A 20681-nucleotide genomic window follows, 5' to 3' on the forward strand; every position below is an offset into this window, starting at 1 on the left:
GTTCCTTTTGCCAACGACGATAAACAAAATATCGCCCGTGCACCTGGTCCCGATTTTTGAGATGGAGGGCATAGAGGAGAGAAACTGGGGGGCATGTTTTGACCTTCATGATCAGGGGCATAACAGACTACCAGGAGAAGAAGAAGAAGGCAATCAATGGCTGCCTCTTCGCCCTGATGATAATCTACTTTCACCTTTCAAAAAAGAAAGGCATGAACAGGGTTGAAAGACCACCAAAGCCATAGATTGCCAACTGGACTAAGGAGCAGTTGGTGAAAAGAATGAATGAAGAAAGAGAGCAAATTTTGGTGAGTAATCATAATAAGTTGGTGTACTTTATTTACCCGAATGGTGCTAACTAAAATATCTCATGTTTCAGGGGATTCTGAATTTGGCAGAGACAAAAGAAAAAATGAGAAAAAAAGAAAAAAAACAAAAAGAACAAGAAATAAAAAAAACAAAAAAAGGAAGGCGAGCTCAACATCGTCTTCGGAGACAGAAACTACCGAGAGTGACACTTCTACCTCTGAGTCTGAGGCTCAAGAAGACTCGGAGGATTCGGGAATTAAACACCCCGTCAAAAAGGGGAAAAAGTAAGTACCATACTTGGGTGTAATTTCTTTATTGGGTTTGGGTGTATTTTGTTTGTCCACGTTGGGTGTATGTAGTTTATTAAGCAGGGTGTGTTTCTTTTGCTGCGTTGGGTGTATATTTTATACTCAGTTGGGTGTGTATCGTGAATTGAATTGGGTGTATTTTTAGTATGTTCTAAATGACAATTGTTTGCCTGCAGAATGGACTCAAGAAAAAGAAAGCAGAGGGAAGAGGAGTCAGATTCTGATTCAGAATCTGAATCTGAAGCAAGTGATGAGTAATGTCCTGAAATTATTACTCCTCTCTTTTGGCTTCTTTATAAAGATCTCGTGTATTAACTGAAGTGTCTATTATTAACTTATAGCAGCGAAGAATCATCGCCTGTGGAGAAGGAGAAGAAAAAAAAAGAAACAAAAACAACACCAAAAGAGTAAGCACTTCTTTCATTAATATTCTGTGATAAAATTAATTTTTTATTTCTGATTGGTACTGTTTTTTTTTCCACCCAGAACACCACAAAAAAAGAAAAAAGTAGTTGTGGAGGATTCACCTCCTGAAGAATATCAATACTTTGACGGGTACAGTACCTCGTAAGCTATACTACGGTCTATCATCGTAATTATTTTTGTTAACGTCTTATTTTATGAATGTAGTGAGACATATGAAATATCGAGTGACGAACTCGATGAATGGCTAGGGGAAAACGTTTGTAAATCTGCTGCAGAGGGGTATGTCTTGCTGGACTGTGTATTTGAGATTTTGGTGTCTTTTTTTTGCTAATAATTGTATCTTGTTTCGCAGGGACAACCAGGCTGACCTGCGATCGACAGAAGGTCACTATGTGTCCTCTGAAACGTAAGAAGCTTTATTATTTAATAAATTCTTGTTATCGTGATTTGGATGAATTCTGTGAAACAATATGGGTGTATTCTGTGAATCAAGTTGGGTGTATCTTGTTCACTAAATTGGATGTATATTTGTTTTGAATAACATGAAATCTGTTTAGACTACCGGCTGTCAACTTGGGAAGTGATGATACTTCCTCTCAAAGACGCACAGAACAGAGTAGTGTAAACCAGCCGTCTCAGAGCATGTAATTTCTCTTTCAAATAACTGTTACTTTTCTTCTTCTAATAACTTCTACTTCTAATTCTATATATATTTTTTTAGAAAAAAAGCCCTTTATTATTTTATTCAAGAAAAAAAAGGCAGCAAAAAAAAGCAAAAACTGCAAGTATGTAAGTTCTCAAAAAACAAAGTCCGTCTTCTTTTTGAATTGTTCGGGTGTATTTGTTGACCTTCTTTGGGTGTATTTTAGGTTGACTCTGGATGATTCGAATGTGATGGTTGTTAGGGAACAAACGCCGTTGGAAGCGCTTGCAATGTGAGTTATCCAAGAATATTTCAACCTTATAACCTTATTATTTTCAAATACGTTGTTAACCTTTCATTTTTATTCTTGTTTAGAGTCCCGATCCAATTTTTTGTGCCCCCATCCCAGCAAACAACCACTGACGCAGATTCCGAACCAACCCCTATGCTACAGATTGAAGGGGCTAGAGAAACGTAAGAAAATAGTATTGGGTGTATATTTGTTTAGGGTTTGGGTGTATATTTGCTATGAGTTTGGGTGTATACTCTTCCTGATCGATTTTGTGCAACTGTGCAGCACTCCTGAAACCCCCAAAGAACATCAAGAAACAACACCCAAGCTTCCCCCAGCTCCAACAAAAATGTAAGTTAATTAGACTAGAATCAATCTTTGCTTGTCATCCGTATATTCTTACTCTTTTTCTTATACATAATGATGCAGTCATCCAGACGCCGAGGAAGCTGCTGCCCTGTTGATGATGGCACGGACAGCAAGCTATGTTCCTAAAACAGATCTGCCGATGCCATCATTCAGCCTTGGATTGACAGATTCAAGCCAGGAGGGGGCATCGACGCAGGAGACAGAAAGGGAAAAATCTCCAAAAGCTGCAACTATGCTGGAACAATTGGACAGTTTGGTCCAAAAGTTAGCAAGCAGTGCGTCAAAGGGAAAAGACGAAAGTCCACAAATTCGGAGGGAGACTGGGGGAGAAAGTTCTGCTAAGTTTGAAACACCGGGGGGAACAAATCAAATTCCGGATGATATGAAAGAAAAGTGCTACATCTGGGGGACGAGAGTGAAGGAGGATGCAAAGGGCAACAGTAACGAGTTTGAGGAGATATGCACTCTGACTGGCCAAGGACAGTACATTTTGATGAGAACGCACCTTGCATCCCTCCAGGCAAACAGTGATATAGAATGTCAGGTAATTTTAGACTAACATTAATGTTTTTACACCAAAGTCAACTGCAATGGTTATTAATTTAAAATTGATTTCTAGGTTGTATCTGCCATCTGCCTCATCCTAAACCAGAAAAAGGAAAAGAGGTTTCATGCACAAATATACTGTCTCCCCTCAGATATTGTGGTAAGTGTTACTTCTACGAACTTTGGGTGTATTTTATGCATGGATTTGGGTGTATTTGTTAGCTTAGATTGGGTGTAAGTTGTGTATTTTCATGTTTTCATTTCTTGTACTGCAATTCTTGCAGAGCATGGCACTTTCTGATCACCCAAAGGGGGAATTCATATCTCCGAAAACGAACAGAGAATTCAGGGTGGAAGCCTACCCCAATTTCATTCCCTTCATAGATAGGAAAAAATTAAGTTCGCATCCATATGTAAGTTTTTGTTTCGTAAATTTGTTAGTACGCTTACTTACTTATATGCCAAATAAAATAACAGACTGTTGAAATGTGGCAATCCTTCAGATTTTTGCTCCTGTTTGCCACTCGGGACATTGGTGGTTGTGGCTGATAAATACAAGAACGCGGAAATGTCAAATACTTGACCCGCTACACAAAAAAGCTCCAAGCGAAGAGAGAAAGGAAATTAATAAATTCACTGTAAGTTCCCTCTGTCTTCTTTACTTTAATAGATAGGTCTATTTTGAAATTTGAGTTGGGTGTATATTCCATATTCGATTGGGTGTATCTTGTCCATTGATTCGGGTGTATTACTGACTTCTTTTGGTATTTAAGGGATATGTATTTTCGAGATTGATAGCATATGCCGGCGGGAAACCTCTCGAGAAAGGCGAGAAGGAGAAGGAAATAAAAGCCCCATATGTTAAAATTTCAGGCCAAAAAACAAGGTATAGATTTGTGACTCTGAACCTTAAACTTTCCTAAATGAGATTTGTAATTTATTTTCTTCGTTTTCAGCTATGACTGCGCTATTTACGTAATGAAGTGGCTTGAGTTAATAGAGCCGAAAAACATTAAAAAGGGGAAGTATGAATGGGATAACTGGACACAGGTAACTGTCTTTAGAACTATATAACTCTGTATTACTTTACTGAATTAATATTTCTGTTTAAACATAACATACTTTTTAATTGTAGGAGGAGGTGGACCATATCTGTGCTGCTAAACTGTCTGTGATGTATTCAAAAACTGTATTACAGGTGGTAAAACATAAAGCAAAAAATCAAAGCATACACATATTATAAACTGTTACACCCAACGCAAGTCTAATAATACACCCAAGATTGAATAAAATATACACCCAACTGTCTGTGCTATATTCAAAATGTATGAATTACATGTACTAAAATATGAAGAAAAATATCAAATGAAGTATACGCCCATAACCTGTGAATTTTTACAGCTTTTGTTCTATATGTATCTATATATGTGTCTATATGTAAATTGTCTATTAACAAAAATACACCCAAAGGTAACAGGGATTTTACACCCATACTCCCTATAACTATACACCCAAAGAGTTATCCCCTGTTGCTGGTACCCTGAACTGATAATTTATAACTTGTCCCTGGTATTGGCTGCTACTTGAATGCGCCGCTGATGCAGCATCAAACAGGTTTATCTGAATATAACACTCACGCATTAGCTAAACAATTAACTAGAAAAATAAACTCAATCGCCACAGATTTAAAGAACATTACATTTTCCTCGCTTAAAACTTTCGTCTTCTTCTTCTTTGTGGCATTTGCAATCTGTTTCTCCAGCTTTGAACCTAGCCTGTTTTTTGGACGTCCTCTTGTTCGAATCCTTGGCGGGCTTTGAAGCTCGTTAACGGATTCCAAGTTGGCGTCTTCGTGGGATAAAGAAGATGTCCCCTTCCTTTTGGCTTTTACTACTTCCATCTCAGCCATGACGTTATCGTACGCACGGTACAGAATTACAGTCAGCTCCTCCGATTCAGAGGCAAATTCGCAAATATTTTGCGAACGAAAAACCAATTGGTCGAACCTCTTGCTTCTTGGCTCCATTAGTGGCTCGTCGTGGCTGCTCTTGATGTGTGTGTTGCCTCTTTACCTTCTTGCTCCATCGTTCCAGTATGTACCTAGGGGACACTTGGCTTACTTGTTCGAAGCTTAACACGCTTAGTGCGTGACGGCACAGTATCCCTCTCGACTCGAGTAATAAGCATTGGCATTTTACCTCGGCTGCAACTGAGTCGTAGGTAACCGCGAACTTGTCCAATATTGAGCTGGAAACTTGTTCTCCGACTTCGTATACTGAATAGCCTAGAGCGGAATTCTTTAATCTGGTGATGCAATTCGCCTTTCCTCTGAATTGGGCTTGGACTTCCCTAAACTCAACAACATGGCTCATTTGTTGTTCGATATCGGCGTGTGCCTTGTACCCGTTTAATTTGCTTGGAATCTTCTTCATGATGTGCCAAATACACCAGCGGTGAACTGTTGTTGGCATACAGGCCTCTAAAGCCCTTTTCATTGATGCGCACTGATCGGTGAGAAACCCTTTCGGAGCGTTTCCTCCCATGCAACGAAGCCAGGATTGAAATAACCATTTGAATGATTCAATTTCTTCGTTCTTCATCAAAGAGCATCCGAGAAGTGTTGACTGGCCGTGGTGATTCACCCAGACAAAAGAACCACAGACCAAATTATACCTGAAACGAATTGCCATGGTCCAGAATGCAAAATCATTAGGTACACCCCAACAAATGCTTATAATACACCCAATGACACAGCCAATATACACCTCTGCTGCAGATTAGTAAAAATAAATTAATTTAGCATCATAAAAAGGGACAGTTTGTTACCTGTTTGTATTGTAGGTGGTGTCGAATGAAATGACGTCTCCGAAATACTCACAGGCCGCTCTGCTTCTTGCGTCGGCCCAAAAGGCCAGCTTAATCAATTGATCCTCCTCGAGTTCGAGCTCGAAAAAGAAATTCGGATTCTTCTCTTTCATCCTTAACAAATATTTCCCGAATTCCTTTGCATCTTCTTGTTCGGAAACATTCCGCACTTCCCTGGTAGTGTGATTTCTCACGTCCTTTTCGATAAAATTTAACTCGCGGTGACCCCCGGCAGCCGCAACAAATGATTGGTAGGTTTTGCTTGGTCTGATACCGGCCTCGTCGTTATTCTCTATCGTACGACGAATGGACATGCTTAGTTCCCTGTGCTGTTTGAGCATCTCTGCTTTGCTTGGACAGCAGGGGTGTGAATGATCCAGCATAACCTTTGAAATGATCCAAGCACCGACATCCTTCAATGTGTGTATATAAATTCTTGCAGGACAGTTTAAACCGACTGTCGGATTGGTCTTCTCGGTTGGAGATATTTTAGATTTCCATTTTCCCTCTCTGCTACATGTAATCAGTTGATTCTTAATCTCGTTTCCCTTCCTATTTGTGCACCGAACTCTTGTAGAGAAACCTGCAGCCTTGGCGTAGTTCCTGTAAAATTTTCCGGCATCTTCAAGGGTCCTAAAGGTCATTCCAACCTTCGGAACAAGCTCGTCATCAACAACAGAGAGAGGCTGCACAATAAACCATCAGAACTGTGAATACACCCATAGATATGATACAAATACACCCAATCATGTCTTATATGATACACCCGAACCGAAACAACTCAACTACAGAATGACCTTTAAAGCCATAAACTGTGAATACACAGACTGCAGAAGACACCATCTCAAAAACTAAAAATACACACAATCATGTCTGATATAATACATATAATACAACTGAACAACAACAACTCAATTAAAAATAACAAAAAACCAGTAAAGTGTATATACACCCACACTTATAGCTAAAATACACCCAAAGAAGAGATTGATCTACACCCAACATTGAATCGACAGATTCATGTTAACATGTTACTTTCACTGTCAATGTTCGGCAATTTTTAAACTACACAATGCTATACAAATTACTGTAAATCAAACCTCAGGAACTTCGTTAGATTCAAATTCATAATCCACATCGCCTGGATTCAGCGCAGAATCTGAGCTTGAAGGATCCATTATCTTCAAAACGAGTTCGAACTTTGATTTCAGAAAATAACAAATCAACAGAGAAAACGAAGCTCGAGTTGCAGAGAGAGAAAAAGAGAACGTAAACGAAGAACATACCAGTGAGAAAAGAAGAGGAAAAGATCAATGGAGAAGAATGAGCGAAAACGCGCGAGAAGAAGAACAACCAAATCTCAAAATAACGAAAACGAAGAAGAAAACAAATATTTTAAATTTGGAAGTTAGATATACGCGGCATATTATATAGCGCGTGTAATCAACGTAGCTGGAGGAGCGAGTATTTTAAATTTATTATTTAATAAACTTGTAAAGCATACAAGCCCTAATGGCTTGTATGCAGAGCTTTTCCGTTATCAATAAGTACAAAATTAAACAAGTTGTAAAAGTTTTATTTTATGATTATGAATTTGGGGCTTGATCATTATTCGTTAACTCATATTATTATTAATATTAATTTGGTCTTCATGCATTTCGGGTACGTATTCATATTATTTGACATAACAAAGTTCTGTCGCTTCTATGAAATGTTCTAGCTAGTGTTTAAATTATTCAGTTTTGGACTTTGGTCTACATTTTGGTGTCTTCTGAAGAATTAGGCAACAAATTTTGAGTGTGCATGTAACTTGATTTAAGACTTCATTTGCCCGTGAAACACATTATTAAGCAATTAGCATAAGTATTGAATTGATCAACTACGGCCCAAGCTAATTTTTTATTTAATCATGTTGATAATTATGTTGATTATTGTTTATCTTTTGCCGCGTTTAACATTGACGTTATAAAAAATAAATAATAATAATAATCATTATTATTTTTATTTTTGAAAACCATATTCCATCCCTATGCCATTTGACAATGAAGATTCATATCATATGTGATAGTGATATTTTTCTTATACTAATTATTTTTGTGTGATAAATAATTGAGTAATGCCGTATAGTTTTCGAAAGGGAACAACTCAAATAAATACGTCTAAAACGTCTTTTTTTAATAAATATATTTTTAAATAATTAAAATTTAATACATATAATTGATTGTGTTATTTTTATTAAAATTAGATCAAACAAATTGATTTGGCCAAAAAATATGTGAACTAAATTTTGAACCGATTTAAATTAATATTTTTTAAAGAAAATTACTACAATATTCTTATTATAGAAAATTACTCAAATACTTTTATTATAGAAAATAACTAATATATATATTGAAAACCTTAAATTCTAACCCTTCTCTTCTTTTTGTATCGTTACAGGGTTAATAGATAACTAATTAACATTATTATCTTTACATACTCTTTATGTATTTTTTGCGTTTTATTATCATCTTCCTACTACACCTGGTACGTCATTTTAAATCAAAATGTTTCTTTTAAATAATTTTTTATCACATAGGATAGTTTGATTTAACGAGACTTAAATGTATATATAGTGTATTAAGATATGTATATATAAAGTATTTTATATATAAATTAAATTTATTAATTTTTATTTTTAAAAATTAAAAAATTATTTACTAATTAGAATTAATAAATGCACATGTGATCAATTAAATGGAATATGTAAGAAGGGTATGTAATACCCTCAAAACCCTGAGTTTTCCTCTCTCCTCCCTCCTTTCTCATCCCTCATCCCTCATCCCTCATCCCTCATCCCTCATCTCTCAATTCCCGTTAATGGAGCAAGCTGAATCCTCAAAACCACTCCCTTTTGAATTTTTTTAAATTTGTGTTTTTAATCCGTTATCATTATCTCCAAATAGTATATAAATATACAAACAGTATATAGGAATACACAAAAATACATTGACAACAAACATTGCTTCTTCAAAAAAAATATTTAATTATAAATAAAAAAAGTCATATTTAACAATGACAACCATTGTTATCGCCTATAAAAATACATAGGTTACCGAAATAAACCATATTTAACAAAAAAAATATTTTAATTATAAATTAAAAAAATAATTATTTCCCAAAAATAACCAAAATTGTTATCCTGTATACTTTTTGTGTATTCTTATGTACTCTGAAAAAGATAATAATAGTTACCATTATTTTCCAAAAATAATCCACTTCAAATATATCAGATTGAAAAATTAACAATGATAATTATTATTATCGTTTCTAGAGTACATAAGGTAGCGTTTGGTTACTGAGACATAGACACAGTGGTACACGATGACACATGTCTGCTGTTTGGTTTGGTGAGACACAGATTTTCGAAGGACACGGGAGGACACGGAGACACTAAATTTGTGTACCTCCAATTTGGTGAGACACTGAGACACAATTTGTGAGACACGAATTTTTTACTCTTTTACCCTTATTGAGTTTTTAAAATTTGTCTTCTTATCTTCCCAAATCTTTTTTTTTCTCTTTCTCTTTTAGATTCTACAACTAAATTTACTTTTCTATTTTTTTCAAAAAAAATTTGTACATTTAATTTTTTTATTTATTTAAATTTTGATTAATCTTTGATAAAGTCTGAACTTTAATTTTTTATTTTTTTCAAGAATAATTATATATTTAATATTTAAATGATAATTTAAGATGGTATTAGAAGAAATAAAAAATTATTAGAAGAAATAAAAATTTAATGGTGATGGCATGCATTGTTTGGGATAATAGGTGTATTGTAATGGTGGTAAAACTTGTGGTTGAATGAAGAGTAATTCAGTCTTTTTTAAATATATGTGTCTTGTTTCTTATTTTTACCAAACACAATACATAGACACAAATATTTTATATCCATGTCTTTAATATCTGTGTCTCTGTGTCTATGTCTCATCAAATACATCAACCAAACGGAGCCTAAGAGTACATCAAAAATACACAGGATAACAATTCTTGCTATTCTTGAAATTTTCTATTTAAATCCAAAAATCATATTGAGGGAAATAATAATTTTTTTATTTTATAAATAAAAAAATCAGGTATACACATTACAAGAACATGATAACAAAATTCTATAATCAAACTAAACTTTCTAACTGCTGTTGAACCACATTGATTTTAAAATTGTAGCAATGCTCCTTTTTCGTTCGTCACTCATGCATGAAAGGGAATATTTAAAAAAAATATTTTAATTATAAATTAAAAAAATAATTATTTCTTAAAAATAACCAGAATTGTTATCCTGTATACTTTTTGTGTACTCTTATGTACTCTGAAAAAGATAATAATAGTTACCATTATTTTTCAAAAATAATCCACTTCAAATATATCAGATTGAAAAATTAACAATGATAATTATTATTATCGTTTTCAGAGTACATAAGAATACACAAAAAATACACAGGATAACAATTTTTGCTATTCTTGAAATTTTCTATTTAAATCCAAAAATCATATTGAGGGAAATAATAATTTTTTTATTTTATAAATAAAAAAATCCGGTATACACATTACAAGAACATGATAACAAAATCCTATAATCAAACTAGACTTTCTAACTGCTGTTGAACGACATTGATTTTAAAATTGTAGCCATGCTCCTTTTTCGTTCGTCACTCCTGCATGAAAGGGAATGACTGTCTTTTTGATCATCAACTCTCCAAGTATTTTTGTGATAACTTTGTTTCAAAAGATTTTGTGTCAAAGGTGATGCATGCTTGTTTTCGCACCAGGTACCACATTCACTCTATATTACTTTCTGTAAAATGCTTGTGTTTTCAATCCAAATACAAAGATTATTGTTAGCATATATAACTAGGATAATTAGGTTGTCCATTATGTGTTAGCTTTGAGGATAAATTTCCAAAAGACAGCAAGTAAATAGGCACAAGAGATTTAGGGACAGTTTTATAATTAAGCAAAATCAGGAAGTGGGAGAATTGAGTGCCCTGTTTTCTTACACTTTTTAATTTAGATGTGGGAGAGGAAATGATGTAAAACGCAGATATGAAATGTATAGGTGTTATACGCAACTGTGGTGTTAGGAGTAAAAATCGAACCGTCCGATTTTTGAATACACAAATCGGACCTTCCGATTTGTATTTAAAAAATTAAAAAAAATTGGAGTACACAAATCGAAAGGTTCGATTTGTGTACTCCAATTTTTTTTAATTTTTTAAATACAAATCGGAGGGTCCGATTACCTTCATCAAAATTTAAATTTCCTCTTCCACACTAATCAAACTGTTCGATTAGTAAGCTTAATTTTTTTTTACAAAAAAATCGGATGGTCCAATTTCTTCATTTCTATTTCAGAAAAAACTGTTCCCACATCCATGTCTAACACATACATTTTTCACAATAATGCACAAGACACACGTACTTCTCATATCTAAAAAAATGTGTCTTTCCCTTAATACTCGGTGTCTGTAATTTAGCCTCTCCTATGTAGTTGAAACACGCATTTTAAAAACCTTTCTCGTTTTTTAATCTCAATAGTTATCAATCGGTATTTTCAGATGCATGTATGTGTATTATTATAATTTAAATTATTCTCACTTAAAATGGGCTTTATTGATGCAGTCACCAGCCAAGGAAGATTTTGCTAGACCTTCAAGGATTCACAAACCAGGAATGAAATCTCCACACTTTTTAGGAAACACAATTTCCAACATGCCACCTAGCATTCATGGCTGTAGTTCTATCCAAACAAAACTATTTAATCAATCCTCCAAGAGTTCATTCTGACATCAATTCAGAACATAAAGCGACAAACACTGTACAGAAACAGCTTAAGCTTGCATCTAAAGGAGTTAGCTTTGTTGATGTTGCAAAGCTATCGTTGCCTTCAACTACTACGCCAAAGGAAGGCACGACCAAAGTTGGCTCATCCTCTTCTGACCAAAGTACATCTGGAACAAATCAAACCTTGGTGGAAATTCCAAAGAAATTGCTGGCTAGGATTCCAAAGGGAATTAATTTTCTTGCTTTTGGGAAAGATCGTGTGTGCAAATTTGATACTTTGTTTTGAGACAGAGGGGGAAACAAATTGTTTAGGACACATAGTCTCCTACCTCTCGTATTCAGAACTAATACCTATACTTGCACACACTATTTTTCTCTTTTCTTTTCACTCACATTTACGTAGAATCCTAACTAAATTACACCTGGAGCAGAGAATTACCAACTAGAAAGAGGCAGTTATATGTAGATAAGTGATACATTTAAAGACTAGGAGAGTTTTAGTTTTGAATTTGAGGATTAGAAGATTAAGAAGTGAGATATTTAAAAAGAAAAAAAAAAGAAAAAAATGAGAGAAATGAAAAATTATGTTTTTCATGATCAAAGTTCTTTTAGAATATTCTAGATATAAATTTTCTTCTTCTATTCTATTTTTTTCTTGCCTTCACATTTCTAGACATTAATTTGAGTTTGTGGCCATACAAAAACAGAGAAATTAAAAGCCTATGTGTTGTGTTTTCTCTTATTTCTTGCATTGAGAAGTAAAACATACTCTTGTTTTATCTTCCTGCATTTTGATTTGTCTTGCTATGCTTTTTTCTCTGTTTTTGTAGTTCTTTTTACCATTGAAGAGTTAGCATGGTACTTTGGTTTGTTAGAGAGTGAGTTGTCACGTACAAAAATAACTAAGGATTAGAATGAGATTTTACTCAATTAAAATCGGTCATTAAATTAATTTTATATATTTGTGTATAAATACATATAATTTAGTTTATTTTTTAATATATATTTTATATTTTAATATATATTATATATTAAGAACTAATTTTAATAATCAATTTTAATATGCATTATTTTTTTTTAGTGTAACCATCTATCTATCTATTTATAATATATAAAAACTGATACCAATCCTCTCCACAATGAGTTTAAGCCATCTTTTCTTTGCTAATGATGCCACATCTGTAATTCTAATGACTTGACAAAAGATGAAAATCAACTAATCACTATTTAGTAAAATAAAATATTTTAAAAAATTAAAACAAAAATCTCTTATCTATTATTATTAAATTGAAACATCAAGTACTAATTAAATGTAATAAACATACATTAAAAGTGCCATAATAATAATTATTATAAAAAATTTCAGTTACAAATATTCAAATTTTACAACTTATACATATTAAGACTCTTACTATTTTTCATTTCTTAATTTCTCATACTAATTGAAAAAGATTTCTTAAATTTAATATAACGTTTTTATTTACAAACAAACAAAAAATGGAAGAAAAGACAAAGTGTAACAATTAATGCAAAACGAAAAATAAAAAAAATGAAAATGCAGTTTTATATAACTCTAATATAAATAACTTATGTCTTTTTTAAAAATAAATAAATTCAAAATCTATTTATGATATGTTCTCTAACATATTTTTAATATAACATTTATTAAAATACACTATATAGTATAAATAATCTACCTTTTTGCGCATTGCGCGGATCTCACTCTAATTAAAAGTTGTACGGTAGGTCGGGTACTGGACGGTTCGGGTTGGTACTTCGATCGACGAGAGGGGGAATTGCCTGATTCCGGGTTGCTGGGTTGAAGGAGGGGTAACCGACTTCCCGAGCTCTTTGTGTGGAGAGAGGGGTGTCACCTGCAAAGACACTCCGACCCTCTAGTCAGTCAAGTGTGCAGGCGAAAAGTGAGAGAATGGTATGTGACGTACCTTGGGGAGAGGTAGGACCCTCCCCATATATACCGTGTCAGAGGCGGGTCCCACAAGGACAGAACCCACCTTCCTCGAAGCTTCCCCATACAGCTTTAGTGGAGAGCTGTCTAGGACGCGTATCCAGGTCGGTACTGGAACGCCTTGTACCCGACCGTTCGGATCGGGTGGTTCGTGGATCGGGTTGGCCCATGTGATGTTTGGGCCAGGCCGTAACAGTGCCCCCAACGTGCCAGCAATGATCGTGAGGTTCGTTGGTGGCGTGTTATCTCTTCTTTCGTGCGTTGTTGCCAGGTCGGCCGCTCGTGGAGAGGACGTGTCTCTTGCGCGCGTGTCTGTTCGTTGCTGGGGATAACCGTTCGTCGCCTCGTTCCTCGCGCTGACCATTAAATGCTCATAATGGGTTATTTCAAAATCCCGCACGCAAAGACTATTTTGCCCCTTGGCCTTTCGCATTTCTCAAGTCTGGCAGTTTTAACCAGTTTCGCCTTTTGTTTTCATCTCATTTCTTTACTCCTTCCATCTCCATCTTCTTCTCTCTTGAGTTTCCCAGAGCATTATTTCTGCATCCCTGTGCATTCTCTCCTTTACCTTCTCTTTCGAATCTTCGCAACTAATCCGGGTAAGCATTCATTTCCTTGCTCTCTGCTTCATGTTCATTTTACCTTCATCATTAGTTCTTCTGTATGCATGCTGCTTATCTGATTTATATGCTAGATGGCCTTAGTGTTAAGTAGGTGCGTTAAGGGGATTACCATTCCAGGGTATTAGCTTTTTAGGCTTTTACTTGGATTCTGCTTCAGCCATGCTTAATTTAGTTGTCGAATAGGCTAAATGTAGTTTCTGGGCTTTTTCCGAGCTCCCAACCTCGTAGACTAACTGAGTGGTACTCCCACTGTAGGTATGCCTCGCATCGTCTCACGAGCTTCCACCTCCGCCGCGGGTTACGACCCGTACGCTTGGGTGACTTCCGACGTGAAAGACTCCCCTAATCAGATGGGCTTGGAGGAGCTTACCGAGTTCCGCCAAGCCGAGTACCTTTGCAGTGGGACTGACGAGGAGGCCAACTACAACGTTTTTGTTCCCGCTCCCAACGAACAGCTATACGAACTCAACTTCCATTCCCCCCGGGTTGCCGATTGGATTTGGTTCTACAAGTCAATGTTCACCCAAGTGGGGGTTCGTATTCCCTTTTTTTTGTTTCAAATGGCGCTCCTTAACCGGATCTCCATGGCGCCGTCGCAGCTGCATCCGAACAGTTGGGCTTCCATCCGCTGTTTCGAGATGGTATGTGAATATTTAGAGCTATCGGTGTCCGTCGATGTTTTCCTTTATTTCTTCAACCTTACGAATCCTTCCAAGGAAGGGAAAGCGAGGAAATGGTTCATGTCCTTTTGATCTGCCCAGGGTCGTAGAATTTTTAGCTTGTTCGAGGACTCTTACCATGGGTATAAGGACAAGTATTTTAAGGTGCGTCCAGTCAAAGGTCGCCATCCTTTCTGGCTGTCGTTAGAAGGGGAACGCCTCATCCCGACGTATTGGAGTTTCGGGGCGGGGTCCAACACCTTTATTAAGGTGACTTACAAGGGGATGTCCGCTGTTGACAAAAAGGTTGCCGACGTGTTGTTGGCCGTTTTTGGGAGAAACCATGTGAATCCCCACCTTCTTATGGGTGATCAGGAGGTCGCCAGAAATTATATTTGTGAGCAGCTCTTGGCTTATGTTTCTTACATTACTGTTGCTTTGATTGGTTATGCCGATTTCACGACTAACTTGTTTATTTATTTGTTGCAATGAAAATGTCTGCTGAGATGACAGGCGTTGAAAATTTGTTCAAGACTTTTTTGGAGGACAGCGACAAAGAGAAGGTTGACGGGAAGCCGGAGGCTCCTCCTGAGAATAAGGAGGATCAGGCAGTGCCCTCGCCCCGTGATGCCGAGATGTCGGACAAACATTCTAATGGGGCACGCGTCTCTCCCATTCACGAGGAGGCGGCTAGTACTGGGCATTCGACCTCCGCTCAACAAGTCGATGATGATGATGACTTGAAGGTTATCCCCACCGCCAAGAGGCAGAGGTCATTTTCCAACCCTGAAGGAGCCCTCACTTTTGATTCTTAAATGTGTGACTAATTTTCTTTCATGAATCTATGCTACGTATATCCGTTTGGTTTACGTTTTCATTTTCTGATTTTATTTTCAGTATTTTCTATTTTAAAAAATTCTGGTATTTACGTATTGTATCGTATTTGTATTGATGTGTCATAGGTAAAAACAACTTACCAAGGACTAACAACATGCCAAGCATTGATGGGGCAGAACTACTATCCCCCTAATGGACTTCCAATTGGTGCTGAACTCACAGTTCCTTTGTTATGTGCTTGTCCAACAGAAAATCAAACTTCAACAGGTGTCACTTCCTTATTGGTTGATTTGATCAACTATGGTGACACCTTGAAGTCCATAGGAGAATCTTATGGTGTTGGTGAACAAAGTATGTTAGAGGCTAATAAGCCACAAAGTAAAAATAGTAGCAGCTTCACCCTCTTGGCCTTGACTCCTATCTTGGTTCCTCTAAGAGGAAAGAGTTGCAAAGAGGATCCAAATAGTTTCTATTGTAACTGTTCTAAGGAATTCCTTGTTGATGGAAGCTTAAAGGGGATTTATTGTGATGAGTCTGATGGTCAAAAATTCCCTGCCAAATTGGTTGTTTGCATTGGTATTCTTTTTTATCTAAAAACTCTCCATTTTTCAAGTAAAATATACTTCCATTGAATTCTACATGAATAATTATGATATAAGACTAGCATTGTTTGATTTTTGCAGGTGTTGGCATTGGTGTAGGCTTTCTCTGTTTGTTTCTCTTGGGTTATAAACTATACCAATACATACAGAAAAAGAGAGAAAGGATTCACAAGGAAAAGCTATTCAAACAGAATGGTGGCTACTTGTTACAAGAGAAAGTGTCATCATCACATGGAAATGGATCCCAAAAGGTAATAATGAAGCTTTTCACAGCTGAGGAACTTCAAAGAGCAACAGCTAACTACAACTGGAGCAGGTTTCTTGGTCAAGGTGGATATGGAAAAGTCTACAAAGGAATGCTACCTGATGGAACCATAGTAGCTGTTAAGAGATGTAAGGAGATTGAGAGGAACCAGATTGAGACTTTTGTCAATGAAGTTGTCATTTTATCACAGATTAATCACAGGTATAAGGTATTGAAGCTCAAATATCACAATCAAGTAAATAACTAACTATTTTCTCCTATATTTACTGATATCTCTAATAACAGGAACATTGTGAAGCTCTTGGGGTGCTGTCTTGAGACAGAAGCACCACTACTAGTCTATGAGTTCATTCCAAATGGAACACTTGCACAACATATTCATAGCAAACACCATGAATCATCTTCACCACTTTCATGGGATAGCCGGCTTCGAATCGCATGCGAGGTAGCCGGAACAGTGGCCTATATGCATTCTTCAGCTTCAATTCCCATCTTCCATAGAGATATCAAACCTACTAACATACTCTTAGATAGTAACTATAGTGCAAAAGTGTCTGATTTTGGAACATCAAGATCATTGCCACAAGACAAGACTCACTTGACAACACAAATAGGAGGAACTTTCCGATACATCGACCCTGAATATTTCCAATCTAGTCAATTTTCGGATAAGAGTGACATGTATAGTTTTGGAGTTGTGCTTGTTGAAATCATAACTGGGAAGAAGCCGATTTCATTTATAGAAGAAGATGAGGGTCAGAATTTGATTGCTGAATTCATTTCTGTTATGAAGGAGAACAAAGTTTGTGATATCTTGGATCCCAAGGTATTGAAGGAAGCTAAGAAGGATGAGATTGTTGCAATTCAAATCTTGCAATGAGGTGTTAGAGGCTAAATGGGAGAAAAAGGCCAACAATGAAAGAGGTTTCAGCTGAGTTGGAATCATTGAGGAAGGTACAAAGTTCTATGTTGGTTAATAACCATGATCATCATCATGTTGAATGAACAAACAATGATGAAAAATTATTGCATAAACACAACAATAGTGTAGTACAAGAATATGCAGTGGAGAGCATTTTGCTGTCATTACAATTACAAATGGAGTCCTCATCCTTCTGAGATGTTATATTAATAACTGATTCTATGTTAGTTATGACTTGTGTTTCAATTTTTGGTCATTATTTTTCATATGCATGAAGTGTGTGTTCCCTAAGACCATGAATTACCATTCATCTTGTTTGATCATTTGACTTCACATGATGAATTCTGAATATTCAACCACAGGGATTGATTGAACGCTAACACTTCAAACAAAAAGAAAATTCATATTGGAAATGTTGAGCTCTTAAAACAAGAGGAAAATTCTTTTACTCAAAGTACCTCACTCTGAAGGTTATTATTGGTATACTTGTTCCAAATTTGTATGAGTCAAATATCTTCCAAGCCTCCAACTTTGAATTATCAAATAGTCAATATTTTCTAGTCATGTTGCTTAGGCAAGTGTAAAGAAGGATAAGAAAATACTAAAACAACCCTGCCTAATGCTTACAAACTTATTCCAAACAGCAGTGCTGTTGTTGTCAGACATTACAAGTCCAAATAGTTACTCTTTTCAATTTGACATGGTAGCTTTGAATTCTTTTTGATAAAACTTATTAAAGTATCTAGTATCTACTATTGGTAACATAAAAAAGAACAAAGTGCAACTCATCTATGTTCTTGTCTTCTCCATAGAAGATCAAAGAGGATCATGGAGCTTCAATACCTCAACATTATTTCCACAATCTTCATTCTCTTATCTCTATTTCCTCAATATCTCCATTGCCAACAACAATTCCTCAATGAAACTGTCTTTGACTGCTCCAGCAACCCTTCCACACCAAAAGGGTACCTCTGCAATAGTCCTAAAAAATCATGCACTTCCTTCTTAGTTTACAGGTCCAAACCTCCCTATAACACCCCTCAAACCATTTCAAATCTTCTTGCTTCTGAAGAATCCACAGTATCCTCCATCAACAAAATTTCAAGTAATAAAAAAATTCCTACCAACAAATCAATAATTGTTCCTGTGTCTTGCTCCTGTTCTGGAAATATTTATCAACACAATGCTTTTTACACAGTCAATAAGGATGACACATATTTCATGTTAGTGAACACTACTTACCAAGGCCTCACAACATGCCAGGCTTTGATGGGTCAGAACTACTATGCTTCTGTCAACATTGCCATTGGTGCTCAGCTCACAGTTCCCATGCTATGTGCTTGTCCAACTGCAAACCAAACAGCAAAAGGCGTGACATCATTGCTCGTTTACTCGCTTGGCGAAGGCGACACAATCAAGTCAATAGGAGAGACTTATGGTGTTGATGAACAAAGTATTCTTGATGCCAATGAGCTGAACCAGACATCAAATGGAAACAGAAGCTTGAGCCTTATGGCGAGGACTCCGATTTTGATTCCATTGAGGGGTAAGAGCTGCAAAGATGATCCAGAGAGTTTCTATTGTACATGTTCTCAGGGAGATGTCACAAATTCAAGCCTCATGGGACTCAACTGTGAAGAATCAGATGGTCAAAAATTTCCTGCTAAATTGGTTGCAGCACTAGGTATATATATGTATATGTCTTGACCCTCACAGCAATTGAATATAGCTATGTTAGCATGGCTTTAGGCCTATATAGCATGTAGGCTATAGCTGATACTATTAAGGAGAAAAGGCTTAGTTTATATTATTTGCCATATCTAAGTTTAGCAATTATGATATATCCTCCTAAAATTTGCATGTATTTGCAGGTGTTGGCATTGGTGCTGGCTTTCTCTGTTTGTTTCTTCTTGGTTATAAGCTGTACCAATGCATACAGAAAAAGAGAGAAAAACTTCATAAAGAAAAGCTGTTCAAGCAAAATGGTGGCTACTTGCTACAAGAGAAGGTCTCATCTTATACAAATGGACAAAGGACAAAGCTTTTTACCGAGGAGGAGCTGAAGAGAGCAACAGATAACTACAACCAGAGTAGGTTCCTTGGTCAAGGTGGCTTTGGCACGGTCTACAAAGGAATGTTACCGGACGGAACCATAGTCGCCGTTAAGAGATCAAAAGAGATGGAAAGGAACCAGATACAGACTTTTGTCAATGAAGTTGTGATTCTATCACAGATTAACCACAGGAACATTGTTAAACTCTTGGGGTGTTGTCTTGAGACAGAAGCACCATTACTTGTCTATGAATTTATTCCAAATGGAACACTTTCTGACCATATTCATGTGAAAGAGGACGAGTCATCATCGCTTTCATGGGATGGCCGCCTTCGAATTGCTTGTGAGGTAGCTGGAGCAGTGGCCTATATGCATTCTGCAGCTTCTGTTCCTATCTTCCATAGAGACATCAAACCTTCAAACATACTCCTAGACAGCAACTACAGTGCTAAAGTTTCTGATTTTGGAACATCTAAATCACTTCCATTGGATAATACTCACTTGACAACTGCAGTAAGAGGAACTTTTGGGTACATAGATCCTGAGTATTTTCAGTCCAATCAATATACAGATAGAAGTGATGTGTATAGTTTCGGAGTTGTGCTTGTTGAGCTCATAACTGGGAGGAAACCACTTTCATTGTTACAAGATGAGGGTCAGCATCTGATAGCAGAATTCATTTCTCTGATGAAGGAGAACCAGCTTTCTGAAATTCTGGATGCCAAAGTGCTCAAGGAAGCAAGGGAAGATCACATTCTTGCCATTGCAAATCTTGCAATGAGATGCTTGAGACTCAGTGGGAAGAAAAGACCAACCATGAAAGAAGTTTCAGCAGAACTAGAAGCATTGAGAACAGCAGAGAGTTCCGTACTTATCGACGTTGACCACATCTCGCCTGAAGATGATGGATCACCTAGCCACACCACCAGGGGACCAATTCAAGAATCTGGAGAGGAAAGCATTTTGGTATCCCTACAAATGGAGTCCACATCCTTCTAAGATGCCTGATTGACACCCCAGATATTTGTTCATGAAAATGTTGGCAAAATTATAGAGGAAACCCTTCAATTGTTGTATATATATTTGGTTATGACAGAATTTTTTTTCAAATTTTTTTAGCAAGGCTAGAGACTCGGCTTATCACATATGTTGTTAAAATATTAGAACTGC

The 20681-nt window shown here is 36.3% G+C and overlaps 4 protein-coding genes across 5 annotated transcripts; all 4 read left to right on the forward strand.

Moving 5' to 3' along the window:
* Positions 1-470: 470 nt before the first annotated feature.
* LOC127746573 (uncharacterized) lies at positions 471-1228 on the forward strand. The gene is made up of 4 exons (XM_052260353.1): positions 471-593; positions 794-871; positions 959-1024; positions 1104-1228. Exons 2-4 carry the CDS (start codon positions 795-797, stop codon positions 1186-1188), a joined length of 228 nt encoding a protein of 75 aa, XP_052116313.1. The 5' UTR covers positions 471-593; position 794; the 3' UTR covers positions 1189-1228.
* A 71-nt stretch (positions 1229-1299) lies between these two features.
* On the forward strand, positions 1300-4136 carry LOC110280267 (uncharacterized). Its single transcript, XM_052260687.1, has 13 exons — positions 1300-1322; positions 1396-1449; positions 1601-1687; positions 1913-1978; positions 2062-2160; positions 2264-2329; positions 2408-2891; positions 2967-3053; positions 3178-3306; positions 3397-3531; positions 3667-3779; positions 3850-3943; positions 4029-4136. Coding segments are annotated over exons 3-13 (1383 nt in total). The 5' UTR covers positions 1300-1322; positions 1396-1449; positions 1601-1685.
* Positions 4137-15836: 11700 nt separating this feature from the next.
* On the forward strand, positions 15837-17416 carry LOC107485803 (wall-associated receptor kinase-like 9). The gene is made up of 3 exons (XM_021140996.2): positions 15837-16245; positions 16353-16737; positions 16822-17416. Exons 1-3 carry the CDS (start codon positions 15837-15839, stop codon positions 17414-17416), a joined length of 1389 nt encoding a protein of 462 aa, XP_020996655.1.
* Positions 17417-18233: 817 nt separating this feature from the next.
* Positions 18234-20599, forward strand: LOC107485843 (wall-associated receptor kinase-like 1). Of its 2 annotated transcripts, none has more exons than XM_016106383.3 (2): positions 18234-19142; positions 19330-20599. In XM_016106383.3, the coding sequence occupies exons 1-2, from the start codon at positions 18287-18289 to the stop codon at positions 20508-20510; spliced, it is 2037 nt and encodes a 678-aa protein (XP_015961869.1). In that variant the 5' UTR covers positions 18234-18286; the 3' UTR covers positions 20511-20599. The 2 variants fall into 2 exon arrangements, with proteins under 2 accessions (XP_015961869.1, XP_052116240.1); XM_052260280.1 differs by having other exon boundaries at positions 18234-19106.
* Positions 20600-20681: the final 82 nt, after the last annotated feature.

Source organism: Arachis duranensis, chromosome 4 (assembly GCF_000817695.3).
Source record: "Arachis duranensis cultivar V14167 chromosome 4, aradu.V14167.gnm2.J7QH, whole genome shotgun sequence".
Taxonomy (NCBI): domain Eukaryota; kingdom Viridiplantae; phylum Streptophyta; class Magnoliopsida; order Fabales; family Fabaceae; genus Arachis; species Arachis duranensis.

Excerpts from the sequence above, each read along its gene's own strand:
- LOC127746573 (XM_052260353.1), top strand. The coding sequence starts at position 795 with ATGGACTCAAGAAAAAGAAAGCAGAGGGAAGAGGAGTCAGATTCTGAT. Across the intron at positions 872-958 it reads GAATCTGAAGCAAGTGATGA|CAGCGAAGAATCATCGCCTG; the intron begins GTAATGTCCTGA and ends ATTAACTTATAG. Across the intron at positions 1,025-1,103 it reads ACAAAAACAACACCAAAAGA|AACACCACAAAAAAAGAAAA; the intron begins GTAAGCACTTCT and ends TTTTCCACCCAG.
- LOC110280267 (XM_052260687.1), top strand. Across the intron at positions 3,054-3,177 it reads GTCTCCCCTCAGATATTGTG|AGCATGGCACTTTCTGATCA; the intron begins GTAAGTGTTACT and ends CAATTCTTGCAG. Across the intron at positions 3,532-3,666 it reads AGGAAATTAATAAATTCACT|GGATATGTATTTTCGAGATT; the intron begins GTAAGTTCCCTC and ends TTGGTATTTAAG.
- LOC107485803 (XM_021140996.2), top strand. The coding sequence starts at position 15,837 with ATGGGGCAGAACTACTATCCCCCTAATGGACTTCCAATTGGTGCTGAA. Across the intron at positions 16,246-16,352 it reads CAAATTGGTTGTTTGCATTG|GTGTTGGCATTGGTGTAGGC; the intron begins GTATTCTTTTTT and ends TGATTTTTGCAG. Across the intron at positions 16,738-16,821 it reads TTATCACAGATTAATCACAG|GAACATTGTGAAGCTCTTGG; the intron begins GTATAAGGTATT and ends CTCTAATAACAG.
- LOC107485843 (XM_016106383.3), top strand. The coding sequence starts at position 18,287 with ATGGAGCTTCAATACCTCAACATTATTTCCACAATCTTCATTCTCTTA. Across the intron at positions 19,143-19,329 it reads TAAATTGGTTGCAGCACTAG|GTGTTGGCATTGGTGCTGGC; the intron begins GTATATATATGT and ends ATGTATTTGCAG.